A 24,949-nucleotide genomic window follows, 5' to 3' on the forward strand; every position below is an offset into this window, starting at 1 on the left:
AAGGGTTTCTGAATTATACATATAGTCCCTTTAACACAAGATAAAAGGTCATTTCCATGTTAATTAGAGACAATATGCATCAAACGACAAGGGTTCTATTTTTGGCTGACAGCTCAATGATTATCTCATGTGCTTGTGAGTTTTGCACAATATTTTAGTTTGATTTGAGTTTGGATATCATATATATATATATACCAAATTAAATATAGCCACGACAAATGTGACAATGGATAATTTGTCTCAGATCTTGAAAACAAATGAAAGGTATTAGTCACTAAATATTTTGAATAATGTTAAAATGGTTTAACTTTCATTAACTCGATTAAATACTTATCCATTTTGTTGCAAGTGTGAGACAGCTGTGCACTGCACTTGCAGAAAGAGCCTGAACACACGCTCTTCTGATTGGCTGCGATTTGTGATTTATTTGGCATCAGGAATCTTATCGCATCACGTTGTGTTTTGGGTATTTATGTTAATTTATGAGGGTCAATATAATGTTGATTAACCAAGCTTTGCAGGAACACATAAAACTCAAATAAATAAATAAATAATAATAATAATCAAGAAAATCGCACATTTGAAGATTTCCGTGCAACAAAACTATAAAGGTCACAGGCCAAAACCAGCAAATATTCCCACATGTACTTTGTGTTACATTCAATATAAAATCCAAGCAGTCACTCAATTTCACAAGCCCAGAATGGGAACCAAACGAGCAAAGCTTCTGAACATGAAAGAAGGCGACATCTTCAAAAGCACTGTCAACAGAGTATTTATGGCATCTGAAAATAACTGTGGCCACACAAATATGATTTAACCAAAAACTTGTGGAGCCCATTCAAAAGAATGTTATTGATCCACAAATCCAAACATACAGAAAAAAACGTTGCGGCTGCAGAATTTTTTTTAGCGCTCATTTCCAGTCAAGCAAGTTGTTAATGATTTTGTTGTTCAGTTTTAGCTCAGAGCTGTTCTTACTCACACATACTGTGGTGAAGTGATGCTAGCCTGCTGAAAGAGAGAGAAACATGAAAACAGGATAACAGGGAGGGAAAGAGATTATCTGAGAGTCACTCACTGATGAATTTATTTTGCATAGCCTCCAGTAGGGCCTGGTGTGCGTTTTCAGTCTGCATGGAGGTAGAGCACTCTCTGGCCAACATGGTGCGAATCAGGTGCTCTCCAGAGCCTGCAACAGTACAGACAAGACCCACATTCAATCATTTAATATAAAAATTTAAAATAAATAAAAAACCTAATAAGACATTATGTATATTGTACAACTGCGTGTAAATTTACAATTTCATGTTTGGAACTGTTAGTTCCAGTTCTGGTTGTCTGTGTTCATGGAGTTCATGTTATTTTCATACTGAACTGCAATTTGTCTGTGTATTTGCATATTGAATTTAGGGCTGCCCCCTAATAGTAAAATGAACACTAGTCAATGACAATGGCTTAGTGAACCAAATTTGAATTAGTCAGTTATAAAAAATAAAAAAACCCACATGAATTGGCATGACGAACAGACTGTTAACACGGCTGGTCTATGTAGTAATTATGTCAAGCAAGAAATCCAAAAGTTCACCTATCATTCATCGACCTCAAACATGGCTTATCACTTGAAACATGCAAGTAGTAGCCTAACGTCAGCCACTTTACATGGTCACTCGCTCGAACGTTAAAGCTTAATTCATATTTTAAATGCTCATTATTACGGTTTAGTTTTCTCCATAATGTAGAACTAATGGTACATATAATATTCTTTCTCAGCCATGAAACAAACCCTTTTCCGATGCCACTTCCCAATCCCAAGTATATATTTAAGTTTAAGTCATTATGCGTCAGGAAGCTCACACTCCAGACTGCCAAGAACGCACTCAGAACTGTTTGCTGACGCCATGGATTACAGGTAATAATGTTGTAAATAATGTTCAGTTTCTTGCACAGACCGATCGTTTCGCTTCATAAGACCTCAACGAATCGCCAGGAGCCACCGGTATTCATTTTGTTTTGCCTGTATATGTTTTTTTGTTTTTGTTTTCTCAAAGTGACTTTAGCCATTGACTTGCATTATATGAAATCACCAAGGACTTTACATTTACAATTTTTACATTTTTGGGTGAACTGTCCTTTTAATGCATCCCTGCTGAATAAAACAGTACTGATCTCAAAATTTTGAATGGTAGTAGATACATTTGGCGTTTATAGTTCATCAGTAAACGGATTTGACAGACTAATAAAAAAAACGGTTCAGTTTGTGAATCATCTTTAACAATCTTAAACAAGTTGTGTGTCTGTGTGTGTGCTAATACATTTTTAAATGCATTATATTTGTTTGGCAAGTCAGGTGTCCCCACAGGAACTAAGTTAAAAGAACATGTCAAATCTAAAAATAGTCAATCTCACTGTCAATACACTAAAGACAGTCACAATCATTTGCCTTTCAAAGGCAAACGTGTACAGCAGCCAGTTTTCAAAAGGGAGGGAGTGTAAAGAAATGTCTTAAACACAAAATGTCTGGAAGCCTCTCAAGTCTAAGAAACCATAAAGCCTTAAGAAAATAGCCGTGTTGTTTCTGTAAAGACAAACGTGGGCCCCGTAAAATATCAGGTAACTACAACAAAACTCTGTGCGGGTTTGTTGCCATGACAATTAGATGCTAATTTCTTTTCTTTTCTTCTTTTTTGTTGTTTTAACAAAAGAATGAACAAACGACTGGCTCCACCGTTGGCTCACTATTTTCAAGTTACCGTAAACCCTCTCAATCTCTCTTGAGAAATGGATGTTACTGGCAACAATATCACAAGTTAACAGTTAATTTAACAAGCAAACAGTGCCATGATAGTGCAAACTCAATTTCCAGTGGAAAGTAAATAAAACACAACAAACCAGAGATGGCATAAAACGGGCAAACGTGGCAAAAGGAATCGACACTGACTTGCCTTTCACCCTCAGCGAAACCACAGTGAGCGCTGCTGAGACTAACAGGGTTGACCTGGGAGAAAACGAGCTCTTTGTGTCAGTATGAAGCCAGAATGATTGTTTTTCTCCTCCTTTTGATAGGAACGCCTTTTAAGTTGGGAAATGAAAAGCAGGTGCACCGCTGGAGCGCACACTCGAACAGCCTGTCCTCACCGCCATGAGTTTTCAATTTTGAGGAGGATGAAAGAGAAATGCATGCTGAAACAGCCATGGGGGGAGAAGGTGATAAAATGTGTGATTCTGCTTTTGTTTTCAGAATGGCGGACGATCAAAAACAAAGAGGCACAAACCACAATGTAAGTTCCGTGCCTGTTGCACATGAGTTTGTGTGATTATAAAGTAAAAATGTCAACAGGGAGCACACGTGTAAAACAGTGCTCGTAATATTTCAGACCTGTTGAATCAAGCAATCGGGGATATCTCACAAAACCTATCAAGAACATGTCTGAGTAATATTTCCCATCTAAATCAAAAAAAAAAAAAAAGAGAAAATGCATATTGCATAATGAAAAAAGCCTGTTTTAATACCATTAAGATTTGTTCCATAAAGGTTTAATTTTCACTAAAAAACTTTCCAACTTAATTCTCATTACATCATAAAAAAAAAAACGTATTTAATTTTTGTTGTATGTATATGTATATGTATGTGTATGTATATGTATATATGTATGTATGTGTATGTATATGTATATATGTGTATGTATATGTATATATATATGTATGTGTATGTATATGTATATATATATATTTATGTATATGTCTATGTATATATATATATTTATGTATATGTCTATGTATATATACATATACATACATACTCATATATACATACTCATACATACATACATACATACATACATACTCACATATACATACATACATACATACATACATACTAAACTGCAACAGACAGAGCAAAATCTTGCAAAAAGCCTGTGTGGCGAACACCACCAACAATTATTTTATTTATTTTTGTTAACCAGAGGAAATCATACATGCTTCACCCCTGTGCACCATGACAAGCTTGAATGAATCCCAGTCTCTCTGCAATGGGCCAGGTGTGTGTTCACTGCAGGGCTCAGGCCAGGCCAAAGGTGCTTTCACACAAGGGTGCCGCAGAACAAAGGATGAAGGAAAAGAAAAGAAATATGGCCTTCATCTTAATTTAACACTCTTTGGAAGTTGTGTAAGTGATTATGGCATGGGGAAGCATATTAACAGAGGCTACAGTTCGACATTTCAAAGCCAAGTAGAGCTTTTTACAAGGTGTCTGGTTGTTAAAGCAATGTCACTGCCACGTGAAATATTATAATAAAGTTACAGGTGCAGTTATGCACCATGTCGTGGTTGTTAAAGTATGTGCAAATTTACTGCACCGGATCGGGTAGATGGGATAAATTAAACAATTAATAAATGTAACATCAACGTAATGCACTCACTATGGCCATATCAGTTAAAGCAAATCTTCCTTCATCACCCTTAACGTTCACTCCTTCCCAATCAGTAAAGAAGCCAAAGCATGTCTGACCGAATCTTGCCATTAGTTGCTAAGAGGGTATTCATACCCAAAAAGCATATACTGTACATACATGAAAGGCAGTGATGTGTTGTGATGTGACGTATACACCCAAAGAGAGATTTCATCTTTTCTTTTATCTTGACCTGAAGAGAATAGCTCCAATAGCATCCATTCAAACATAATCGTCTTGTCCTCGTCCACGTCTACCCATGAATAACAATCTGTCTTTCATCATTACTGCTTTAAGAAATCCAGACATCCTCTATGGGCACAATGGACTTGCTTGTATGTGTTGTATGGAGATGTGAATCATGTCTGTGGACTATTGACTTGGGCACAAGCAATATAAGGAATAAAAGCTTGTTTTATTCATGTGACAGAAAGCATTAGTTTAAAACGTGAAGTGTACGGCCTTGGGCCCCGCTCACGGCAGGAATCCCAAGTAAAGCAGAAATTTTTGCTCTTGAAATATGTCCCTGCTAAGACACTGGCTAATGACAATAAGATGTTGGAGGGACGGATTGACATCCATATCAGGGCCAAAGAATGAACAGAAAATGACAAAAAGAGCTTGAATGATATAGATTTTTTTACTTCAAAGCAATAGAATTTTCTCCAAAGCTATGCATTAAATGGTCATTAAGATAACAACACATCTCCCAGTCTCCTCTCAAGTGGCCTGTGGTTTGTTTGATTTTATAAGAGCCATATTTATAGTTTTACTGGGGATGTAATGCATTTGTATGGCATGGATGGCCTGGGGTCTAGGGGATTGAATGATCTAGGAGTCTAAGTGCACAAATTTCTTAAACAATGACTCAAAAGTGACCGACTGAACCTTTGCAAAACCTGTCAAAAAGCAGTGAATGTACAGTAATGTCACACTAATATGACTCCGGTGTGTTTGATACCTGAGGTACTCACAGCTGTAGAGTAAAGGCTGACGTCTCGAGCGTTTTCAGCCCAGCAGCCACACCCATAGTGAGCAGCCTGAGACACAGAAAGATATGAAGAAAAACATGTTGAAATAGAACATGTCGGCTGCAGTTAAATTAAATAAATTAAAACATTTATGATCGCACACCTAACCTGTTTATAAAGCACTATAACCTACACTGTAAAAAGATCTAATTTCAGTGCAAATATTTGCAACATATGATACTGTTCAAAAGTTTGGGGTCAGTAAGAATTTTTTTTATAAGAGAAAATAAATTTTATTGCATTAAATTAAATGCATTAAATTGATCAGAAGTGGCAGTAAAGACTTTTACATTGTTACAAAAATACTATTCATATAGTATTACTAGTTCTGTCAATTAATCCAAAAATCCTAAAATAAATGATCATGCTTTCCACAAAAATATTAAGACACTGTTTTCAAATTGATACAAAAAACATTTCTTAAAGCATGAAATCAGCATATTACAATATAAGCTTATTTTTAATTTAATATTTCACAATATTACTCTTTTTACTGTATGTTTGATCAAATAAATGCAGTCTTTAAAATAAGATTATGAGCAAACTTTTGACCGGTAATGTAATGATGCATCATGTTGTGTTAAAAAATTGTGCTCAGTGTGAATATGCCTTAATTATGAAAAGTCCCCTATAAATAAAGAGCTTAAAATATGCTACATCCCTGGAATGCTATTTTATTTAAGCATTATGGTCAAATAGAATATGGTCAGACTGAAAACCAAACCAAAGGTCACCTGTCCAACCCGACCCGGGTGTTTCATGGCCAGACCTCCGCTGGATACCGCAGCCGCCACATTCCCTTCCCGATCCACTACGACCGCACCAACTGTATCCAGACAGGCTGAGTTATTCTCCTCACCTTCCACCATGATGTCTCCTACTGGCTCCAAGCAGCCTAAATCGTTCTCCTGCGCACACAATTGCCATTCAATTAGAATTTCCTATCACACACAGATAATAAACAGCACCATTCTGCTCATTTATACAGAGAAATCAAAAATAAAATGTAAGTGTCAATGTATCTTCATGCTAAACCGTGGGCCAAAAAAGAGGAACAAAGAGGCTGTGGTTACTGGCAACTTCAAAAAACGCACTTTCCAAAGCCCAGAATAATACTAGATTGAAACATACTGAACATTGCTTCTCTTGTAATGTTTTTTTTTTCTTTCTTTCTTGTCTATGAAGTAAGCTTTCAGACCCAGCTGGCTACCATAACCAAACTTGAACTTTGTCAAACTGGGGTACTGAAATACACATAGCTATCTAGCTTGAGCAAATAAAGTCCAATTACATATCAGCATCTGAAAAATGATCCTCATGCTCTCATTTATAATGAGTAAAGTGGTCATTTTAAAGGACTGTTTTCATTTGCTGATTGCTGTGTACTTTGGAAAGAAAGTTGATGTGGACTGAAAGAGTCATGGAGCCGCTTGACAAATTGGCCGATCCTGGGAAACTGCGGAAGGGGACGTGATGACTTATAATTTATAATTTCATCTTCCCATGAACAGAGTGTCATTACCAGGCCATGGATCTTCAGAACTTTCTAAAATATGAGTGAACAGGCTAAAAAAGAATGTTATTATTATTGATCTCACAATCAGCGATAAATCTGACAGAATCAGCTTCAGAACAACATCTGCTCTCACAGACCTTTCCAAAGAGGAGCATCAATTTTTCTCTCCGTAGCTGTTTGTATAACCTTTATGTCTTAAAAAAATATTCTCTCTATTTCGGTGTGTCATAAAAGCAAGTCGGTAAAAATATTTAATCAATCAACTTAATGTTTCCAATCTTTTTCTGTAAGAAAACAAAACAAAAAAATTGTTTTTAACAATTTTTAATACTTTTTGACCAATGAATTGGTACATTTTTATAAGGTACATTTTTCGAAGTGATATATTTTAAAAACATATTGTTGATTGTTTACCAATTCTTATTTTTTACAGTATTTAAATTAAGACCTCACTTAATTCAGACACTTAGATACTTGAAAACTGTAATGATATAAAACAAAATAAGATTCCCTAATATTCCCAAGTTTCCCACAACTGTGGGAAACCTTCAATTCTAAAGTCATATTTCTATAAAGCACAAGTGCACCCACTCACTCACATAAAAGAAGTTACAGAAACATCTTAATTCTGAGAAGTATGCATTAAAATTGAGCGAGAACCCCTAGACCCCAGGCCATCCATGCCATACAAATGCATTACATCCCCAGTAAAACAATAAATATGGCACTTATAAAATCAAACAAACCACAGGCCACTTGAGAGGAGACTGGGAGATGTGTTGTTATCTTAATGACCATTTAATGCATAGCTTTGGAGAAAAGTTTTAACTGAACTGAACTGAACTGAACTGAACTGAACTGAAGAAAGACCATGTGGCATCCCAGAGGCACAGTTCATTCATGCAGAAAGAGCCAACAGCGATCACTCACTTCAAACTGATGCTATCTTTAAAACAAACCGTACAAGGTTCGAACTCCGAACACAAATACCACATATACCGAACCAAGTTAGACTGCAACGTATTTGTCTTTCCTGTCAAATAACATTTCGCCCACATTCAGACACTGTAATTTGCAACTAATGACCCAGGAGTGACCCACGTTTCGCTTTCTCATTGGGACCACACAAGCGTCACATCACGGATGGATCTGTGCTGGAAGCCATTTTCCCTCGACACCTGCATTCCATGTGTACCTGTCAAATCACTTCCTTGAAAATTCACCAAAAAAGTAGGAAAGATGCTAACATGTTCAAGCACATTACAGGAAATAATTCGGTGAAATAACTTCAAGATGTTGGCGTGGGAAATTGGGCGCCAGGGTGGTGCTGAAGCACGAATGTCTCATAGGCCTCAATCACAAACACATAAATTGAATGATTTTTGTTCCTTAAAAATAAGGCCTAAATGGTCCACAAAATAAATCATGCATTTGAAACTGCTCTGACGTAAATGGGTAAAAATAAGTGAAAATTTTCATGTCTACCTGGTGAACTCATGCTTTTCAGGTCAGTGACAAGAAGCTACAAAAGAGCATCAGAGAACACTGTGTCACCCAAGTTAAATTCCTCATGTGCAGTGCCATGTCAGCAGTGCAGTAAGTATCCGTATGTGTGTTTCCTGTGATTGTGAGTAATTGAGGTCTCCACACCCCCCTTTAAGGTAGTCATTACCCAATGGGTTTCCTCCTCTGGGTATATGTGGTGGTTTTGAATTAGAGGACTGAACAGATGCAGATCCTGTTATCAGTCGAGTAATAATCTCAGAGCAAATGCATCCGCTGCGCTGTGTTTAGGCCTAATTAAATGTGTTGCACTGAATGGGAGGGTGGAAACCTATAGATCATGGAGCATTTATAGGAGAAACTTGCATATTTAGTTCAGTCTTTTTTTAATCAGAGTTTAAAGAGCGCATATGTCAAAAATCAAGAGCATATCCTGAACGTTAAAGTGTTCCCTTTTATTAAAAAAAAAAAAAAATCAAAAAAAGAAACTCCTAAAATCGAGTCTGATCCAGACCGACAAAGGACATGACATTTTGATGACAGCTTGGTTTCTAATTCTGAAGGCTGGTTAGCCCCGCCCATACTTAAATGTCATTGGTCCTCTCCATATAACTGTACATTAAATATAAAATATGGACGTGATTGATTCATGTCATGCAGATGTTTTGCATTCAGTGTGAAGAGAAGAATGCTACCTGATTTAAAATCACTGTTAAACTCAGGGTCCAAAATTAATCTTTGTCCATATGACAATTGCATTATTTATTCCAGGTACATATAATTATTAAATTAACATGGTATATAAATAATAAAAAAAATTATATAATAATAATAAAAATAGCAACAATGAATATTATAGCATTTACTTGTTAATATAATAATTGTTTTCCCCAAATTCAACTGAAAATGAAACTTTTGAAAGACTTCTGCAGTCTCAAAATTATTCAACCCCTTCATGGCATGCATCTTTAGTACTTAGTAGAACATCATTTTGCTGTTATGACCTGCTGCAAACGAGATGTATAACCAGACACCAGCTTCTGGCAGCGTTTCTGAGGAATCTTAGCCCTTTACTCATGAGCAATGGCCTCCTGTTCAGTAATATTGTTAGGCTTGCATGCTGTTGCAACAGCCGCCTTCAAATTCCCACCAGAGATTTTCTATGGGGTTCAATTCAGGTGACTGGGATGGCTACTGTAGAATCTTCCAGGACTTCTTCTGCAACCAAGACTTGGTGGAATTTGAGGTATGCTTGGGATCCTTGTCCTGTTGGAAGGTCCAACGTCACCCAAGCTTTAGCTTCCTCACTGTCAGCACAACGTTTTCTCCTAGGATTTCCTGATATACAAAAATGAATCCATTTTGCCTTCCACATACTGCAGGTTTCCAGTGCCAGAGGATGCAAAGCAGCCCCAGAGCATTACCGAGTCACCAACATGCTTAACTGTAGAGTGTTCTTTTCAGCATGATTTATTCTTCATCCTCCAGAAATACCACTGATCTGTAGGGCTGAAAAGTTCCAGTTTTGTTTCATCTCTCCACAGAACAGAATCCGAAAACTTCTGTGGCTTATTTATATGATTTTGAGCACTTTTCTTGTGCTTTTGGGTCAGTAGTGGTGTATGTCTTGGAGTTCTGGCATGAAAACAGCATGCGTTTAGTATGCGCCTTACTGTGCAAGCTGAAACCTCAGTGCCTGTTGCCACCAAGTCTTGCAGTCACTCAAGAGTTTTTCTGAACCTGCCTTCTCAAAAATCTGGTTGCAGCCGTTGATAGCTTCATTTTTCCACCCCGTCCAGGTAGTGTAACCACCGTTCCTTAAACTTTGAACTTGCAAACTATGCTCTGAAATGGGTAACTTTGAACTTGCAAACTATGCTTTCAAATGGTGTCTCTATGAACATTTAGTGCCTTCGATATCTTTTTGTATCCTGTTCATTGTTTGTGAAGAGCGATATCTTCTCAACTTTTTGGACCATTCTTTTGACTTGTGCCATATTTCTAACATGCAGTCAAACGCGACACTCAACAAACCTAGCCAGTTCAAATATTTCATGTGTTCTAGCTCAAGTACACCTGGTGCAACTAATGATGCCCTTCATTAGTTGCATCAGGTGTGCTTGAGACAACACCTGTTTTGCAGATTTGTGCTGTTGTGAAGGATTCTATTCAGGGGGTTGAATAATTTTGAGACTGTGGAAGTCATTAAATTTGCATTTTCAGTTGAATTTGGGGAAACCACTTGAAACATTTGTTGTGTTGAGCTATTTTAATTACTTTTTTTTATTTGTTCATTGCAAACAGCCGAAAGTCTGTAAATTTTGCCAATAAAACTGATTTGTAATGGGGGTTGAATAATTTAGATTACAACTGTATCATTATTTATTATTATTATTAATTTTATAAATAGTTTGGTGTTGAGCATGTATACATTTTAGACCCTGGTTGGATGGGATGTCATTGTATGTATAATGAGCACAAAAATGAGAGAAGTGACTCAATCATTTTGCACGGTCACTCACGTGTCCACACGATTGTCTTCTCCTCTTTGTCTCAACCTGCTCTGCCAGCTCCATCTTCCTCTTGTTCCTCTTGTAGCCTGACAAACTGAACTCTGTTGAGTGTTGAAAAAGGCATGACAGTCAATAATAGATTTTACTCCACTGCTTTGACTTCCAATCCAAAAAAACTTTGTCTGTGTTATGAGTCATGAGACCTACGAAATGCTGACAAATGTTTTGCTCCTGTGGCCTTATTGCTTAGATTATTAGTATTATTATTCATGATTATATATTGCAGCAAGGGTGTGTGTTTGGCGGGGGAGCCTTTACTCTCAAAATAAATCAGTCTATTGGTGGAAATGTGGTTGAAACCCTCAAAGTCTCCCTAAATAATGGGACGTGTTGGAATGAGGTCATGGTTTTGGCATCAGATCATTTCCAACACTGACAACACACACTCTATCGCTGTCTGACACACACTGGGAGTCGGCATGGGGCCCTCTATTAAAGTATAGAAGCCATTGTTTACCAAATACTGCATTCCACTCCTGTGAAAATCTCTTAATCAAAGAAAATGAATCAATGAAATGGGCACAATTAAGTCATTTTGCAGAATTGGATGGAATGCAATTAGGGCTGGTAAAAATAACACTGAGTCAATGGCTTAAAAATTACTCCAACCGATGAGATCACATGTCGTCTTGCCAATCAATATTCAATGAAATTAATACATGCAACTGTCAAGACTTACAACTAAGGGATTATTGTGGTTTTGGTAAAAACATCAACATATAACAGATTCCACATACAGTATACTTCATTAAAACTGTAACCTGTGGGAATTCAGTTAAAGGACAATATAAGAACTGGATTCCCTGAAAGAAATGTGTTCAAGGCACTGCAAAAATAAAATGCTGCACCAGAGCCACTTCAGTGGAAGGTGTTTGCAGTCGTTTCACTCAATAATCAACATGTAGCTAAATGGTTAAATATATACAATGAATATAAACAATCAATACGGCATCCAAACTAGAGTCTGAAAGAAGACTAAAAGCACGTGAGCATGCATATTTTACGATTACATTATTGCTGCCAGTAACAACTGTATACTGAACAATTAGGTCAATGGTAAATTTTTAAACTTTATTCTTATACTTTAAGTATAAGTATAAAATGAAAACAAAACCAAAATAGATAGTATACAATTAAAAGTTCCGGGCTGAAGTGCAGAAGTGTAAAAGTTTAGGGATTTAGAAAAACTCAAACAGAATGTTTCAGGAATATCAATATAGTTCTGCGACTTCAAAGGTAACTTAAAATCACACCTAATGAACCGAAATGAAAATTCTGGACTGAAACCGAAAACCAAAACAGATTTTTTAAAATTATATATTTTTTATTTTAAATTAGCTTTTTTTTATATATATATAATTGACTGATGAAATTCAATCATTTTAATTATACTGGACTTAAAAAAAAACAATAAAATAAAATAGCCACACTTGAAAGTAAAACTAAAATTGGACAGAAAATATTTTATGATTAAATATCAATATTATTCAGTTCTATGCAACAGAATCAGATTTAACAGATTCAACGACCGATAATTAGAAGATTCTGTTCTACGTGACTACTATCCTCCTGCAGAAATCAAAAGTTTCAGTCAATGTCTGGAAATACATTACAACAATAACATTTTATAGTTGGCATTTGTATAAAAATAGTGATGTCAAGCACCGTTCGCTTTCATTTTTAGCATTATGTGAAACTAGCAGAAAGTCTCACACAATAGCAAATGTCTCACTAGCATAAAAAAAAACTCCATGGTATAAACAAATTTCTTGTATAATAATATATTAATATAATTAATTATTGAGAACAATACTGGTTACAGCAAAAGAGAAAGCACAAATAATAGTCATTGTGAAAGTGTTGTGTAACAGGTTAAAACTCCACCGCAGGCCTCAAACAAAACCTCACTGCATTATGAGAGAATAAAACCGCAAACACTTCTATTAAAGTTATCTGGATGCCAGTCACACCTTACAGATCCAAAGAGAACAGAGGGAATCTTGTTGCTTACACAAGTACCTTTCAATTCATTTAAAAACAGCCTCTACTGTGCATCTTTACTAAAAAAATATATTTGCCTTTTAACATCTTTACCTCCTGTTTTCCCCTAATTATGGAAAATAATGGTATTTAAACTCACTTTCCAATTTCTACATTTACTTTTTAGCTTCTTTAACCAATAAGAGTGATTAAGTTGTTCACAATATTCAGTAATCCAAAGACGCGTCCTGATCTGTATTATTAATACATACAAATCTATTAAAAAGACTGCAGTCAAAGCAGCTGAAAGAAGCGTGTGGGTGGTCTGACACTCACTGGTGGTCATCTTCTCTGTAGAGCATGCTGGGATCCCATGGCTGATGGCCCACTGTTCTGCTCCTTTGCCCACTAAAAAACTGACAAAGTAGAGATGTGATTTACATAAAAGGAGCAATTTCATCACACTACAAAACATTCTGCTTCTATACTGGAGGTTTCCTGTTTTGGTTTTGAACTCAGCAAAAGATAAGTTAGATCGGCTGCATTTATTTGATCCAAAATACAACAAAAACAATAATATTGTGAAATATTTTTACAATTTAAAATAACTTTTCTGTTTGAATATATCTTAAAATGCTATTTATTCCTGTGATGGCAAAGCTGAATTTTCAGCATCATTAGTCCAGTCACATGATCCTTCAGAAATCATTCTAATATGCCGATTTGGTGCTCAAGATATGTATATTACAAGAAAATGTATTATTATTATAATCAATGTTGAAAACAGTTGTGTACTTTTTTCCACAGGATTCTTTGATGAATAGAAAGTTCAAAAGAACAGCATTTATCTGAAAAAGAAAGCTTTTGTAACATACATAAATGTCTTTACTGTCACTTTTGATCAATTTAATGCATCCTTGCTGAATAATACATTTAATTCCCCCCCAAAAAATCTTACTGACCCAAAACTTTTGAATAGTAGTGTACAATGTTACAAAAGCTTTCTATTTCAGATGAATGCTGTTCTTTTGAACGTTGTATTCATCAAAGAATCCTGAATACAAATTGTGCACAACTGTCAGATCAGTTGTTATTATTATTATTAAAACAGAATTAAATTATTTACATTTTACGGTTTTGTTGTATTTTTGATGCAGACTTCTTTCAAAAACATTAAAATCATCTTACCAAACCCAAACTTTTGAATGGTAGTGTATGTATGGTATTATAATGTAAAACCTAGCCAATATGAAAATGTTTGTTTGAAAAGTGTTTTTGTGTTATCATAAAATAAACGCAACTTAGTGAGATACTTAGTTATCAAACGAAATACTAAGTAACAAGTAACTTTTTGGGGCCACTGCGATCTACAGAATATGTCTTAATCTATGACTGGCACCTATTTCCTATAGCTAGGAAAATACACTATATTTGTCACAACAAGATAAATGCATTTAGTCCAAGCATGTTTTGTCTTGCTCAAAGTTAGTACTTGTTTGTATATTCTGTGCATACTGCGATTGAAATGCTGCTGTTTTACACTAAAATATTTGCCCTGAGGCATCAATGAAGTATGTCAGTCTGTGTATGTCTAAGTTGATAGCCAGAAAGCCAACATCAGAGAGCTTGGCTCACCAGGGAGGGATCCTGCCAGCTGATAGCTTCCCCTTCTGAGTTTCACTTAATAATCTTCTGGCTACCAGCACTGGGTTCTTGATTCCTGATAGAAAGAGCAGCATTAGTATCACTTTTGCTCAAGATAGCTTTAAATATGATAGATGAAACCTGCATTTGGCTTCCTCAAGCACTTTTGTTGAAGAATTTTTTGGAGTTCATTGCACCCCCCCCAAAAAATAAGAAAAATAACACCATGTTTCACTAATATCAGTGTTGAACTAAATAAACTTCCTTTATATTGTATGTGGATTAGCAGAATTTCAAGACACTGCATGTCAAATCAAGTTTTTATAGTTTTAACCAACATGGGAACAGGTTGATGAGGTCAAATCGGTCCTGTTTTGTGCATCAGTTAGTTTCGAGTGAAAAGTAGTAGCGTGTATGTATAACATTTACATTTATTTCTAAATAAACAAATTAAAAAAACATTTTAGTCTTGCATTTTACCATTCTTGCACGCAGAAAATGCAATTAGCCACTTTCCTAAAGGGCTAAGGTGGTTGCAAGTTGGCCTTTATTTGATTTGCTTGAAATTCAAATAGCACCTTTAATCACATGACAAAAAGCTCAAACTAGCACCTACCACTCAAGGCTCCAACAGCTCCATAGTTTAAGGACTTCCCATCCATGATGCTGGCATCACACTCAATCTCACCCGAGAGGTTCAGGTTGGAACCGGTGCCCGCATTGGTGAACGGGGAGTCCTAAAAATAAACATTAGAGAAGTTAATTTCTTTCTCTTTTAAAATAATAAGAAACAAGCAGTGGTGGACAGTAATGAAGTATTTCTACTTTATTAACGTACTTAAGTACATTTATTAAGTATCTGTAGTTTATCTGAGTATTTTTGTTAAGGGAAACTTTTACTTCCATTATGCTACATTCCTATGCATAATATAGTACTTTTTAATACGCTACAAGTCATGAAAACATGTCGGCCTCGTTTTTTTGAAGTGAAGTTCATTTTATGTATAATTCTGTTAAAATTTTTTTGGCTGTTAACACCCCAGTTTGGTTGACCAAGTGGTCCATATAAATCAAGTGACTTCTTAAGATGGCTCCTGGTTACAGGAGTAGTTCACTTTCAAATGAAAATTAGCCCATGATTTACTCACCCTCAAGCTATCCTAGGTGTATATGATTTTCTTCTTTCAGCTATATTAAAAAATATCCTGGCTCTTCCAAGTTTTATAATGGCAGTGGATGGCAACCAACAGATTGAAGCTCAAAAACGTGCATCCATCCATCCATCATAAACGGACTCCAAACGGCTCCAGGGGGTTAATAAAGACCTTCTGAAGCAAAACAATGAGTTTGTGTAAAAAAAAAAAGATATTTGAAACTTCATAAAGTATAATATAATAACTAGCTTCTGGCCAAACGAACATATGAGAATTTTACTTTGTAACGTGTTAAATATGAATATTTTTCTTACACAAACTCATTGTTTTGCTTCAGAAGGTCTTTATTAACCCCCTGGAGCCGCTTGGAGCTCATTTATGACGGATGGATGTACGTTTTTGAGCTTCAATCTGTTGGTTGCCATCCACTGCCATTATAAAACTTGGAAAAGCCAGGATATTTTTTAATATAACTCCGATTGTATGCGTCTGAAAGAAGAAAGTCATATACACCTAGGATGGCATGAGGGTGAGTAAATCATGGGCTAATTTTCATTTTAAAGTGAACTAATCCTTTAAGCATTGTCAAATTGACATTGAGAATGAGACATTGAGAAACATTTATCATTAAAAAAAGTGGTTTTATCTCGCAATTCTTGTACTTCTCTTCATTGATGGAGAAGTACAAGGCTTTTCAGGGTTTTTTTTATAATTTTCCTAGGATTTATTATTGTAAATGAAAAATAATTTTAGATCATGACTGTCAGTTGTTTGTGGTACACATGTGTCTATTACCGTCTGAACGGGGTAGGTTTAGGTAAAAAAAAAAAAAATATATAGTTTTAAAATAACGCAAATTAATGCCCATGCATCTCTACTCTGCCGTAGCAGTTTCAAATTATGTGAAACTAGTGTGTTTCTATAGCTTTCTTAAAATGTTAACACATTTTGCCCTATGTGATGTTTTTTTTTTACTGTATGTTTATATTTGTTAACACGCATTCAGTTTTCCTCATTTTTCTATATAATATATGGTAAATTTTGTTATTTTTGCTTGTTTGCACACTTGCATTATCAGTAATTATCAGAATAGTTATCAGTGAATGACAAGTTTTGGTAATAAAATAAAAAGTTTTTTTTTATTTGCAGACCAATACATATTTTCTATATAATATTGACCTTATTGACTAGTGCTGGATACTTTATAACAATTCATAATAACTCATAATAATTTCAGACTGAGCTGGAATTCACCCATCAGTACTTTTTACATTTAAAGTAAGTACATTACTCCAGTATATTAAAAATCAAGTACTTTTACTCAAGTAAAATTGAAAAGGAGTACTTAATACTTTTGCTGGAGTAATATTTTATTCGAATATCTGTACTTTTACTCAAGTACTTGATTTGTGTATTTCGTCCACCACTGGAAACAATACACAGAAAAATCCCTAAATTTGTCACATTTTAGTTTTAAAATATGTTTATGCTAAATGTTATGTTTTCCTATCCCAGCTTAATATGCAGACACAACTATAAGCAAGTCATTCATAGGTTGCTGTCCCTGAAAACGCAGCGGCACTTTCAAAGCACTGCCCTGTTTGAGTGGTCTGACATGTCAACTAATGACATGTTAGTGCCAAAAAAAACTGAAGAAATTTGTGAAAATGTGTGTAGACTTTCTGTCTGTCATATACCTTAGTCAGGGTAGACGGAATATTGAATTTTACGCAGATGGATACGAGACTATGAGGATACACTTGCAGTCTTTACAATGCCATGCATTGTATAAAGGTAATAGATCCCAAGTCATTTTTACAATTCACACTTTTAAAACAATTTTATAGGTTTAAGCTTTTTGGAAAGATATTTCTTCAGCTAAACAATTGCCATTTTTTTAAACAACAGTAGAATCCCTTCAGTGTTATTGCACACTAAAACTAAAAAATGCTTTAGGTCCTTGAAATAAATCTGAATTAAAATAAATAATTAGATGAAAATCTTAAATAAATTGGCTTGGCAACTAACTGGAATTAGAACTAAAACTACTAAAATGAAAATAAATTCAAGTTATAAAGAAATATTTTTTAAAATGAGTAATAATTACAAAAGCTAAAAGGAAAATAAAACTGAAATTGTACAAATAAAAGCTAGTTCAAATATATATATATATTTATAGATTGTTGAATTTGACTCGCTTGTCATCCCATTAATATCTGAAATGTTTAGATATTTTCTATCCATTTTCTTTGTGAGTTGTTGTGATCCACTATCACCTCTAGCTCTATTAGAGCTGCTGTCACTGCCTCCAGTGCCAATCCTCCAGCTCTGAGCCTGTCCACAGCCTGAAACACATTAAATCACAACTGATGACAGCAACCTAATGTCTGCCAGTGCCTAAAACCAACTCAGTGAGTGTTCTGCTCTACTTCGGGATTCTAGAGCTTTAAGCAGAAAAGATCACACTGAAATAATCTAGACAAAACATTAAAAATGTGATAATCCAATACCAAGAGCTTAAAAAGCAAATAAAGCTGCAGTGTTTTCCACTTGACAAGCTTCAAGCAGAGAGCGTGCAATGGTATATTAAGCCGGGCAGCAGTTCGCGGGTCGCTGCTGGTGTCATGTTATCAACACATAACTCAAATTCCCTGGCACAGGTGTTTTACTCAAGCCTGATCCCTTCTTTTCATCCTTTACACGGCACTATGGACAGGGAAAAGCATTGCATTGCAACTTGCCAACCTATGCATTACTGTTCGCTGATAAAACATCTAATACAGTTTTGTCAGCATATCTTAGATTTTGTGTATTGACAATGTAATAACATTTTGCAAATGTAAGCAAGAAGGAATTCATCTTTGTGTTAAAAATGTTACACAATACGTATCAGAAATCATGCAAACTGAGCTGGGAATGAAAGTTGACTATATCACTGAACTGACATCTTGTTGACGTGACCTCTGGCAGAGCTATCCAAAGGTTTCAGGGCACAGCAGAAATGCAGAAGTACATCAAGGCATCAAGTTTTGAATAAAGAATCACATGCAACTCACTCTCTGGCAAGCTCTCTTGCACACATGTTTGTATTCCTTGGCTTTGGATTCCGAATGATACCCTGCCCCTGTGGAGATAAAATCATCAAAAATAAGACAGACATTTCTTACAAGTGAGGTTCTTCAGCTGTTAACAGTTTGTAGTTGCTTATTTGACATTGCTTGTCATATGAGATTGTTTTTGTTTTTTTAGAAGTCTTGTAAAGTAAGTTTCATACATGAAAAGTCTGTATGTCCTAAACATTAAAGGGATAGTTCACCCAAAAATTTTTAATTGTGTCATCATTTACTCACCCTCATGTTGTTCCAAACCTGTATGAGATTCTTTCTTCTGCTGAACACAAAAGATGATATTTTAATGAATGTTGGTAATCAAACAGTTGATAGGCCCTATTGACTTCCATAGTAGGAAAAAAAAATACTATGGAAGTCAATGGCTACAGACAACTGTATGGTTACCAGCATTCTTTAAAATATCTTCTTTCGTGTTCAACAGAAAAAATTAACTCATACAGGTTTGAAACAACACGAGGGTGAGTAAATGACAAACTTTTCATTTTTAGGTAAACTATCTCTTTAAAGAAACCGTTTGCTAACAAAGTTTAATGCCTTTATTTACTCACCTTCAAGCCTATCCAAACCAATTTGTTATTTTTTCCATTGTTTTCCACACAATGTTCATAGTGACAATCTGTCAAGTTGTCGAAAAGACAAAAAAACACAAAAAGTGGCATACACATAGTCCTTATATTTCAAGTCTTCAGAATCTATACTAAATTTAAGACTGCTATCGATAGATACTATTCAAAGCTCTCAAATCCCATTCACCGGCCATTGTTTCAAGAGCCATGCTGGTATGAATATGCAGAATGGAGAATGACATTTGAGAGCAGCAGCAAAAGGGGAAATTATCAGTAAGTAGGCTAATAACTTCAAATAATAGCCTGTTAGGCTTTTGTATGTCTTAAGAAGAAGTGGAATACAGTCATATTGACTTCTTTCAATTACAGTGTTTTTTGGCTCCTTTTGAAGTTTGACAGACTAACCATTATGAATTGCTATTAAATGGACATTTCTTTAAACCTTTCCTTTTGTGTTCCATGGACAAAAATAACAACATACTAGTTTGGAAAGACATAAGGTTGAGAAAATAATGACAATTGAAAAAATTTCAGGGACCTATACCTTTTAGGGAATCTTCACAATTACTCATTGCACATGTAACATCTAAATTTGTGCAGAAGCATGTTTATGCAGAAATGTCTTGAAGCGCAGTCTAAATTCCCAAAGGGACCCAAATTCACCTGCATGCACCAGCACAAACCCCATAGCTTCATGACGGGAGACGGTGCTGTTCAGTACAGACCCTGAATTGTTTAGTGGAGACGCAGTCTCCTTGCAATCTGTCGAGTTTTCTAGTTTTTCCATGACCCGTAATTAATGTAACTTGCATTTTGACCCATCATTCACTCAGAATTCCAATACAATTCTTCAAGTCCTGAAAGAAAAGAGAGAGATATCAATACCTTCAGAATTCAACATAATATTTAAAGTAATATTGGCTATTACATTATATCTATATCTAATTCAGTTAAGTTAAGTTAGTAATAAAGACATACACATTGACAATTTCAACACTGACTACTTTAATGCCTCCCTTAAAATTTTCTTCATCTGAAGTCTGTTACTTATATAAGAAACATGTCTTGAGGAACACAAACGAAATAACTAACTGTTTGCTCGCAAATTTATATTACATTCACTCAGCTATGAATCTTTTTATATACAGTACATCCACTACTGCTAATTTCAGTCCTACAAAATAATGAAAGAATGAAGACTGCAAAACTCACTCGCATGAAGACTTCAGGTGCATGACGGCAGAAGAGCGCCACAGTCATACGCATTGTTCAGCGTCTCTACTAATGACACACACATACAGATTGCACTAAATTATGAGTGTAGTTGTATGTCTGCAGCATGATTGTGATGTGATGTGATGATGAGCGGCGCATGTGCTCTCGTCACACCAAAATACTTCCTGGTTCAGTGACACATGTGACCGTATGACTACAGCAGCGCCCCCCTGCGGCAGAGTCATCAACTGCGTTGCATCAAACAGAAAAAGGAACGAGGACGACACAGATTTTACACAGAAAATGAAAATTTTTTAAGTATTTGTTTAACGTAAAGGTCACTTTAATTACTATAAGTATAATAATGTTTAACAAAAATATATAACATAATTTTATATCTGCTTGTGGATCTAGGGAATACTGTAGCCTATAGGAAATGTACTTTGAAGAGAAAATAGTACTACTTTTACGAAGCATATGTCATTTTACAGAGTGTGTTTGATCAGTGAATTATCTCAAACATTTATGTTGCTGCTCAAAATGTCTTCCATTATTATTGACACTGTATTTTAGTTGTCACCCAAGCCATTATAGTCTTAACAAACAGTGCCTAATCTATTAATGGTAAATATGTAAATAGATCAGTAGGAATTGCACGAACAAAATAATGGACTTTAAAAATCTGCAACTAAAATCATACTGTATATTAACTCTACACATATTAAATCTTATTGTGTTTCAAATCAGAATGCAAAGAGAGATCAATAGAACACAGAACAGATAACATGGACATATCTGATGTGAGGATTTATGAGCACAGTTTGGTGTTATTTATTCTAAACAGATGCTCTTTCTGTCATGTCAAGTAAACCAGCATTGGCAGTGGAATTGAAAACACACCTCTTGGGACTATTTGCTTACATAAACGTCCTCTGACTGAAGTCAAGTACGGATGACTCCACAGTTTGAAAAACAGATTTTTTTTAGAAAATCAAAAAATGATGCCAGTAAGAAGTTAATTCAAGGTTATTGTTGTTACTCCCATTTGTGCTCTGTGGAGAAGGGACAGCAGTCTATGAGGCACAACATCCAATATTAGGTTTCAATATGGTTTCTTATTAAAAAGCATTTCATTAAACAGATAAAATCACAATCGATGCATTAAATTGCGGCTAGAAGAGTGTCTCAAAGTGTGGATTGCAGTACTGTAATCTTATATCTTTAATTATAATCTCCATTTTACAATTTGGTATCAAAACAATCCATAAGTAGGTTTAATCTCTTCTAACATCCTAAAATCAACTAAAATACACCATTTAAATACACACAGAGATAGAGAGAGAGAGCTGCTTGATTAACTGATTAATTGACACTAATATCCAATATTATAATATGAGTGTATCATCCAGACTTTTACCACCTTTCTGTTCAGATTTAATTGTAGAACTCATTCTGTGATCAAGTTCTTACATCACACATCTTTTGTCAGAGCTAAAGCAAATGTATTCTGTTGTTATTTCATTTCTGTAGTGTATTGGGATGGATTTCACTCTTTCTTTGTTCAGTGATATGGCGTTTATTGGTGCTGAGATAATTGTCTTTGCTAGGATGATTGTTCTTAATATATCAGCATTATAGACTTGTTTGCCATTCAGCTTTATGCTTCTTTTACTGTCGGGAACACAATTGTCTAAAATACGTCATTTTACTGACTTAAAGAATGACAGTGCTTTACAAGTGATGAAACAAAACCAAGACTTAATAAATGTGTAACTCTGACACAATAATAACATCTAAAATGGAACAAAGTAGTTAAAATCAACATATTCTTGTGGCAACTCACAACTGTTTTTGGCAAATTTGTGGCTAATTCATGTGAATTTGTATCTCATTATGTTTTGTATGATCTGCTTCTGCCCCACTGATGGCTAGGTTTAGGGATGGGGTTAGGGGTGGATCTTCATACTTATGTTTCACGATTTCCAATGCCCATATAATCTTTAAGCTAATAAGGTTGAGCGTATTTGGCTTGCTGTCCGCAATGGAGGGGCTCGAGGAAGCAGCTTCAACTCAAGCTTAGATATACCCCCCAGTGGGACTACTAATGCTTGGATGATGAGTGGTAGCAAGATGACTAAATTATGTTGGTGGAGTTGGGGAGGTGGAGGGATGCCAAAACAGCTGATGCCGGGACAAGGTGAGCGGCTGCTTATGTGCTCTGGCAGTTCATCGAAAGATTAGATGGGTTCGCTCCTCCTGAAATTACGTTGTGAACTTCACTTATTATAATAATCCCATTTCCATACAAATTCATACGAAATTGCCACCTCGTAACATAGTTACGTTTTCTCATGAGATAGATCTTCTCTTGTTTCCTACAAATGGATAATATATAATATACAGTTAAAATTATAAAATAATTTTAACCAAAATCAATATTTAATGTCCATGTATTTATTTCATGAGTAGCTATGCTAACATTTCTATTCATTTCTACATTTTTTAAATGAGTTGAGGTTGACCTTTACATTTGGAAACAATTGAAGTAATAGCACTTAAAGGAACACTCCACCGTTTTTTGAAATAGGGCTTATTCACCTTCTTTCCTACATTTAGATAGGTGGGCAAATGCATTTTTGTCTCAGTGCATGCATTGTTTAAGTTTGACAGGGTCGGCGCTAGCTTAGCTTAGCATAATGAATGGAATCCTTTGTTGCCAGCTAGCATGTCCTGAGTAAAAGTGATATAAAAATTTAAAAAACCCACCTAATTACTTCTTGTGGCCTGCGTATTCACAACAAGTACAAATAGCGATGCAGATTAACACTAGGCGATTTCCTAGGCAGATATTGACTTGGGACTATATTAGGCCCAGAGATATCACGCCCAAGTAGCAGTGCTTCGCTTGTGCTTCCCCTAATATAGTCCTTAATATATAAGTCAGGATTCCATTCATTATGCTAAGCTAAGCTAGCGCCGACCCTGTCAAACTAAAACAATGCATGCACTGAGACAAAAATGCATTTGCCCACCTATCTAAATGTAGGAAAGAAGGTGAATAAGCCCTATTTCAAAAAACGGTGGCGTGTTCCTTTAATTTCACCACTCTCTGATGTTCAATATCTGGCTACCAAAGACTTTCTGCAAAAGTATCAGAAAGGTTTATATATATATATATATATATATATATATATATATATATATATATATATATATATATATATATATATATATATATATATATAGAAACACTTATATTAACATACTCTCTTACATTTCTACATTTTCTTCCAAGTATTGCATCCAGATGGTTATACATTTGCCAGCTAACAAGTACTTTCTTTTAATCATCTGTTCTCTTAATGATATTTGAGTTGGCTAACACCCTAGTTCAATTAGTGCAGTAGTGTATATAAGGCTGGAGACTTAAACATTATGTTCAACTTATGAAAGAGAGAGAGAGAAAAAATGAGCTGCTTTAAGTTTCTTGGAGTAAGTGAGTTGATGGTACAAAGCTTGTTTGTTCTGGCAGCACTTGATACAGTAAAAAAGGAATAGCTGAACGCTTTTTTGCCAACCTAATTTACCATGATTAAGTTTAAGATATTTTTATTGTTTTCTTTGTTTGCTGTTTTTTTTGGCTTTCATCGAAAAATCAAGGCATAGTGTCTTATTAGATTTAATAGATTAAAGTTTTAACTATAGCACCAAGTTTAGACTCTCAAAATGAAAACAAAACCTTTACCAGTTCAGTTCAGATGGTAAAAGTCTTCTGCTTCCAACTTCAGATGAATGAAAAAGACTGGCAATATTGTCTTTCTCGCTAGCTGGGATCTTGTGTGAAAAACTTTATTTGACATCAGACACTGGTGTCTCAAGTCATTGGTGTCACTACTTGGCTCAAGTCTCCAGTTATTAACTCGACTACTGAATTAATCCAGACCTCAATCTCCAATCTCTCATCCAGCTGAAGTGTTCAAACATTCCTCATATAACCAGAACAGATATCTATGTGACTATTCTCAGGACCTCTGGACCGTCAGGGGAGGACAATCAGGAATGTGTCTTGAGAATTGTGATGAAAGAGGCCTGGAATGGGACCATCCATAAAAACAATCCTGGGCCTCATGAATTCAATTGGCGGACTTGTCTCTTGAAGTTTTTGTAAAAAAAAAATGTTTG

General features: G+C 35.4%; 1 protein-coding gene across 2 annotated transcripts in view; it reads right to left on the reverse strand.

The window, feature by feature from the left end:
• tasp1 (taspase, threonine aspartase, 1) overlaps window positions 1–20,962 on the reverse strand; it is a 33,481-nt gene extending 12,519 nt beyond the window's left edge. Inside the window, exons 1-11 of one of the 2 annotated variants that reach the window (XM_081350509.1) lie at window positions 20,765–20,962; window positions 20,216–20,409; window positions 18,912–18,979; window positions 18,132–18,200; window positions 15,318–15,438; window positions 14,693–14,777; window positions 13,394–13,473; window positions 11,027–11,118; window positions 6,220–6,393; window positions 5,416–5,494; window positions 1,082–1,192 (exon numbers count right to left, since the gene is read on the reverse strand). In XM_081350509.1, the coding sequence (XP_081206635.1) occupies window positions 1,082–1,192; window positions 5,416–5,494; window positions 6,220–6,393; window positions 11,027–11,118; window positions 13,394–13,473; window positions 14,693–14,777; window positions 15,318–15,438; window positions 18,132–18,200; window positions 18,912–18,979; window positions 20,216–20,339 (1,003 nt within the window). In that variant the 5' untranslated portion in view covers window positions 20,340–20,409; window positions 20,765–20,962. The remainder of the gene's footprint in view (window positions 1–1,081; window positions 1,193–5,415; window positions 5,495–6,219; window positions 6,394–11,026; window positions 11,119–13,393; window positions 13,474–14,692; window positions 14,778–15,317; window positions 15,439–18,131; window positions 18,201–18,911; window positions 18,980–20,215; window positions 20,410–20,764) is intronic. The other variant, XM_081350510.1, reaches the window with a different exon arrangement.
• Between the last annotated feature and the right edge of the window lie 3,987 nt (window positions 20,963–24,949).

This window comes from Scardinius erythrophthalmus (assembly GCF_964197995.2).
Source record: "Scardinius erythrophthalmus genome assembly, chromosome: 21".
NCBI classification, from domain to species: domain Eukaryota; kingdom Metazoa; phylum Chordata; class Actinopteri; order Cypriniformes; family Leuciscidae; genus Scardinius; species Scardinius erythrophthalmus.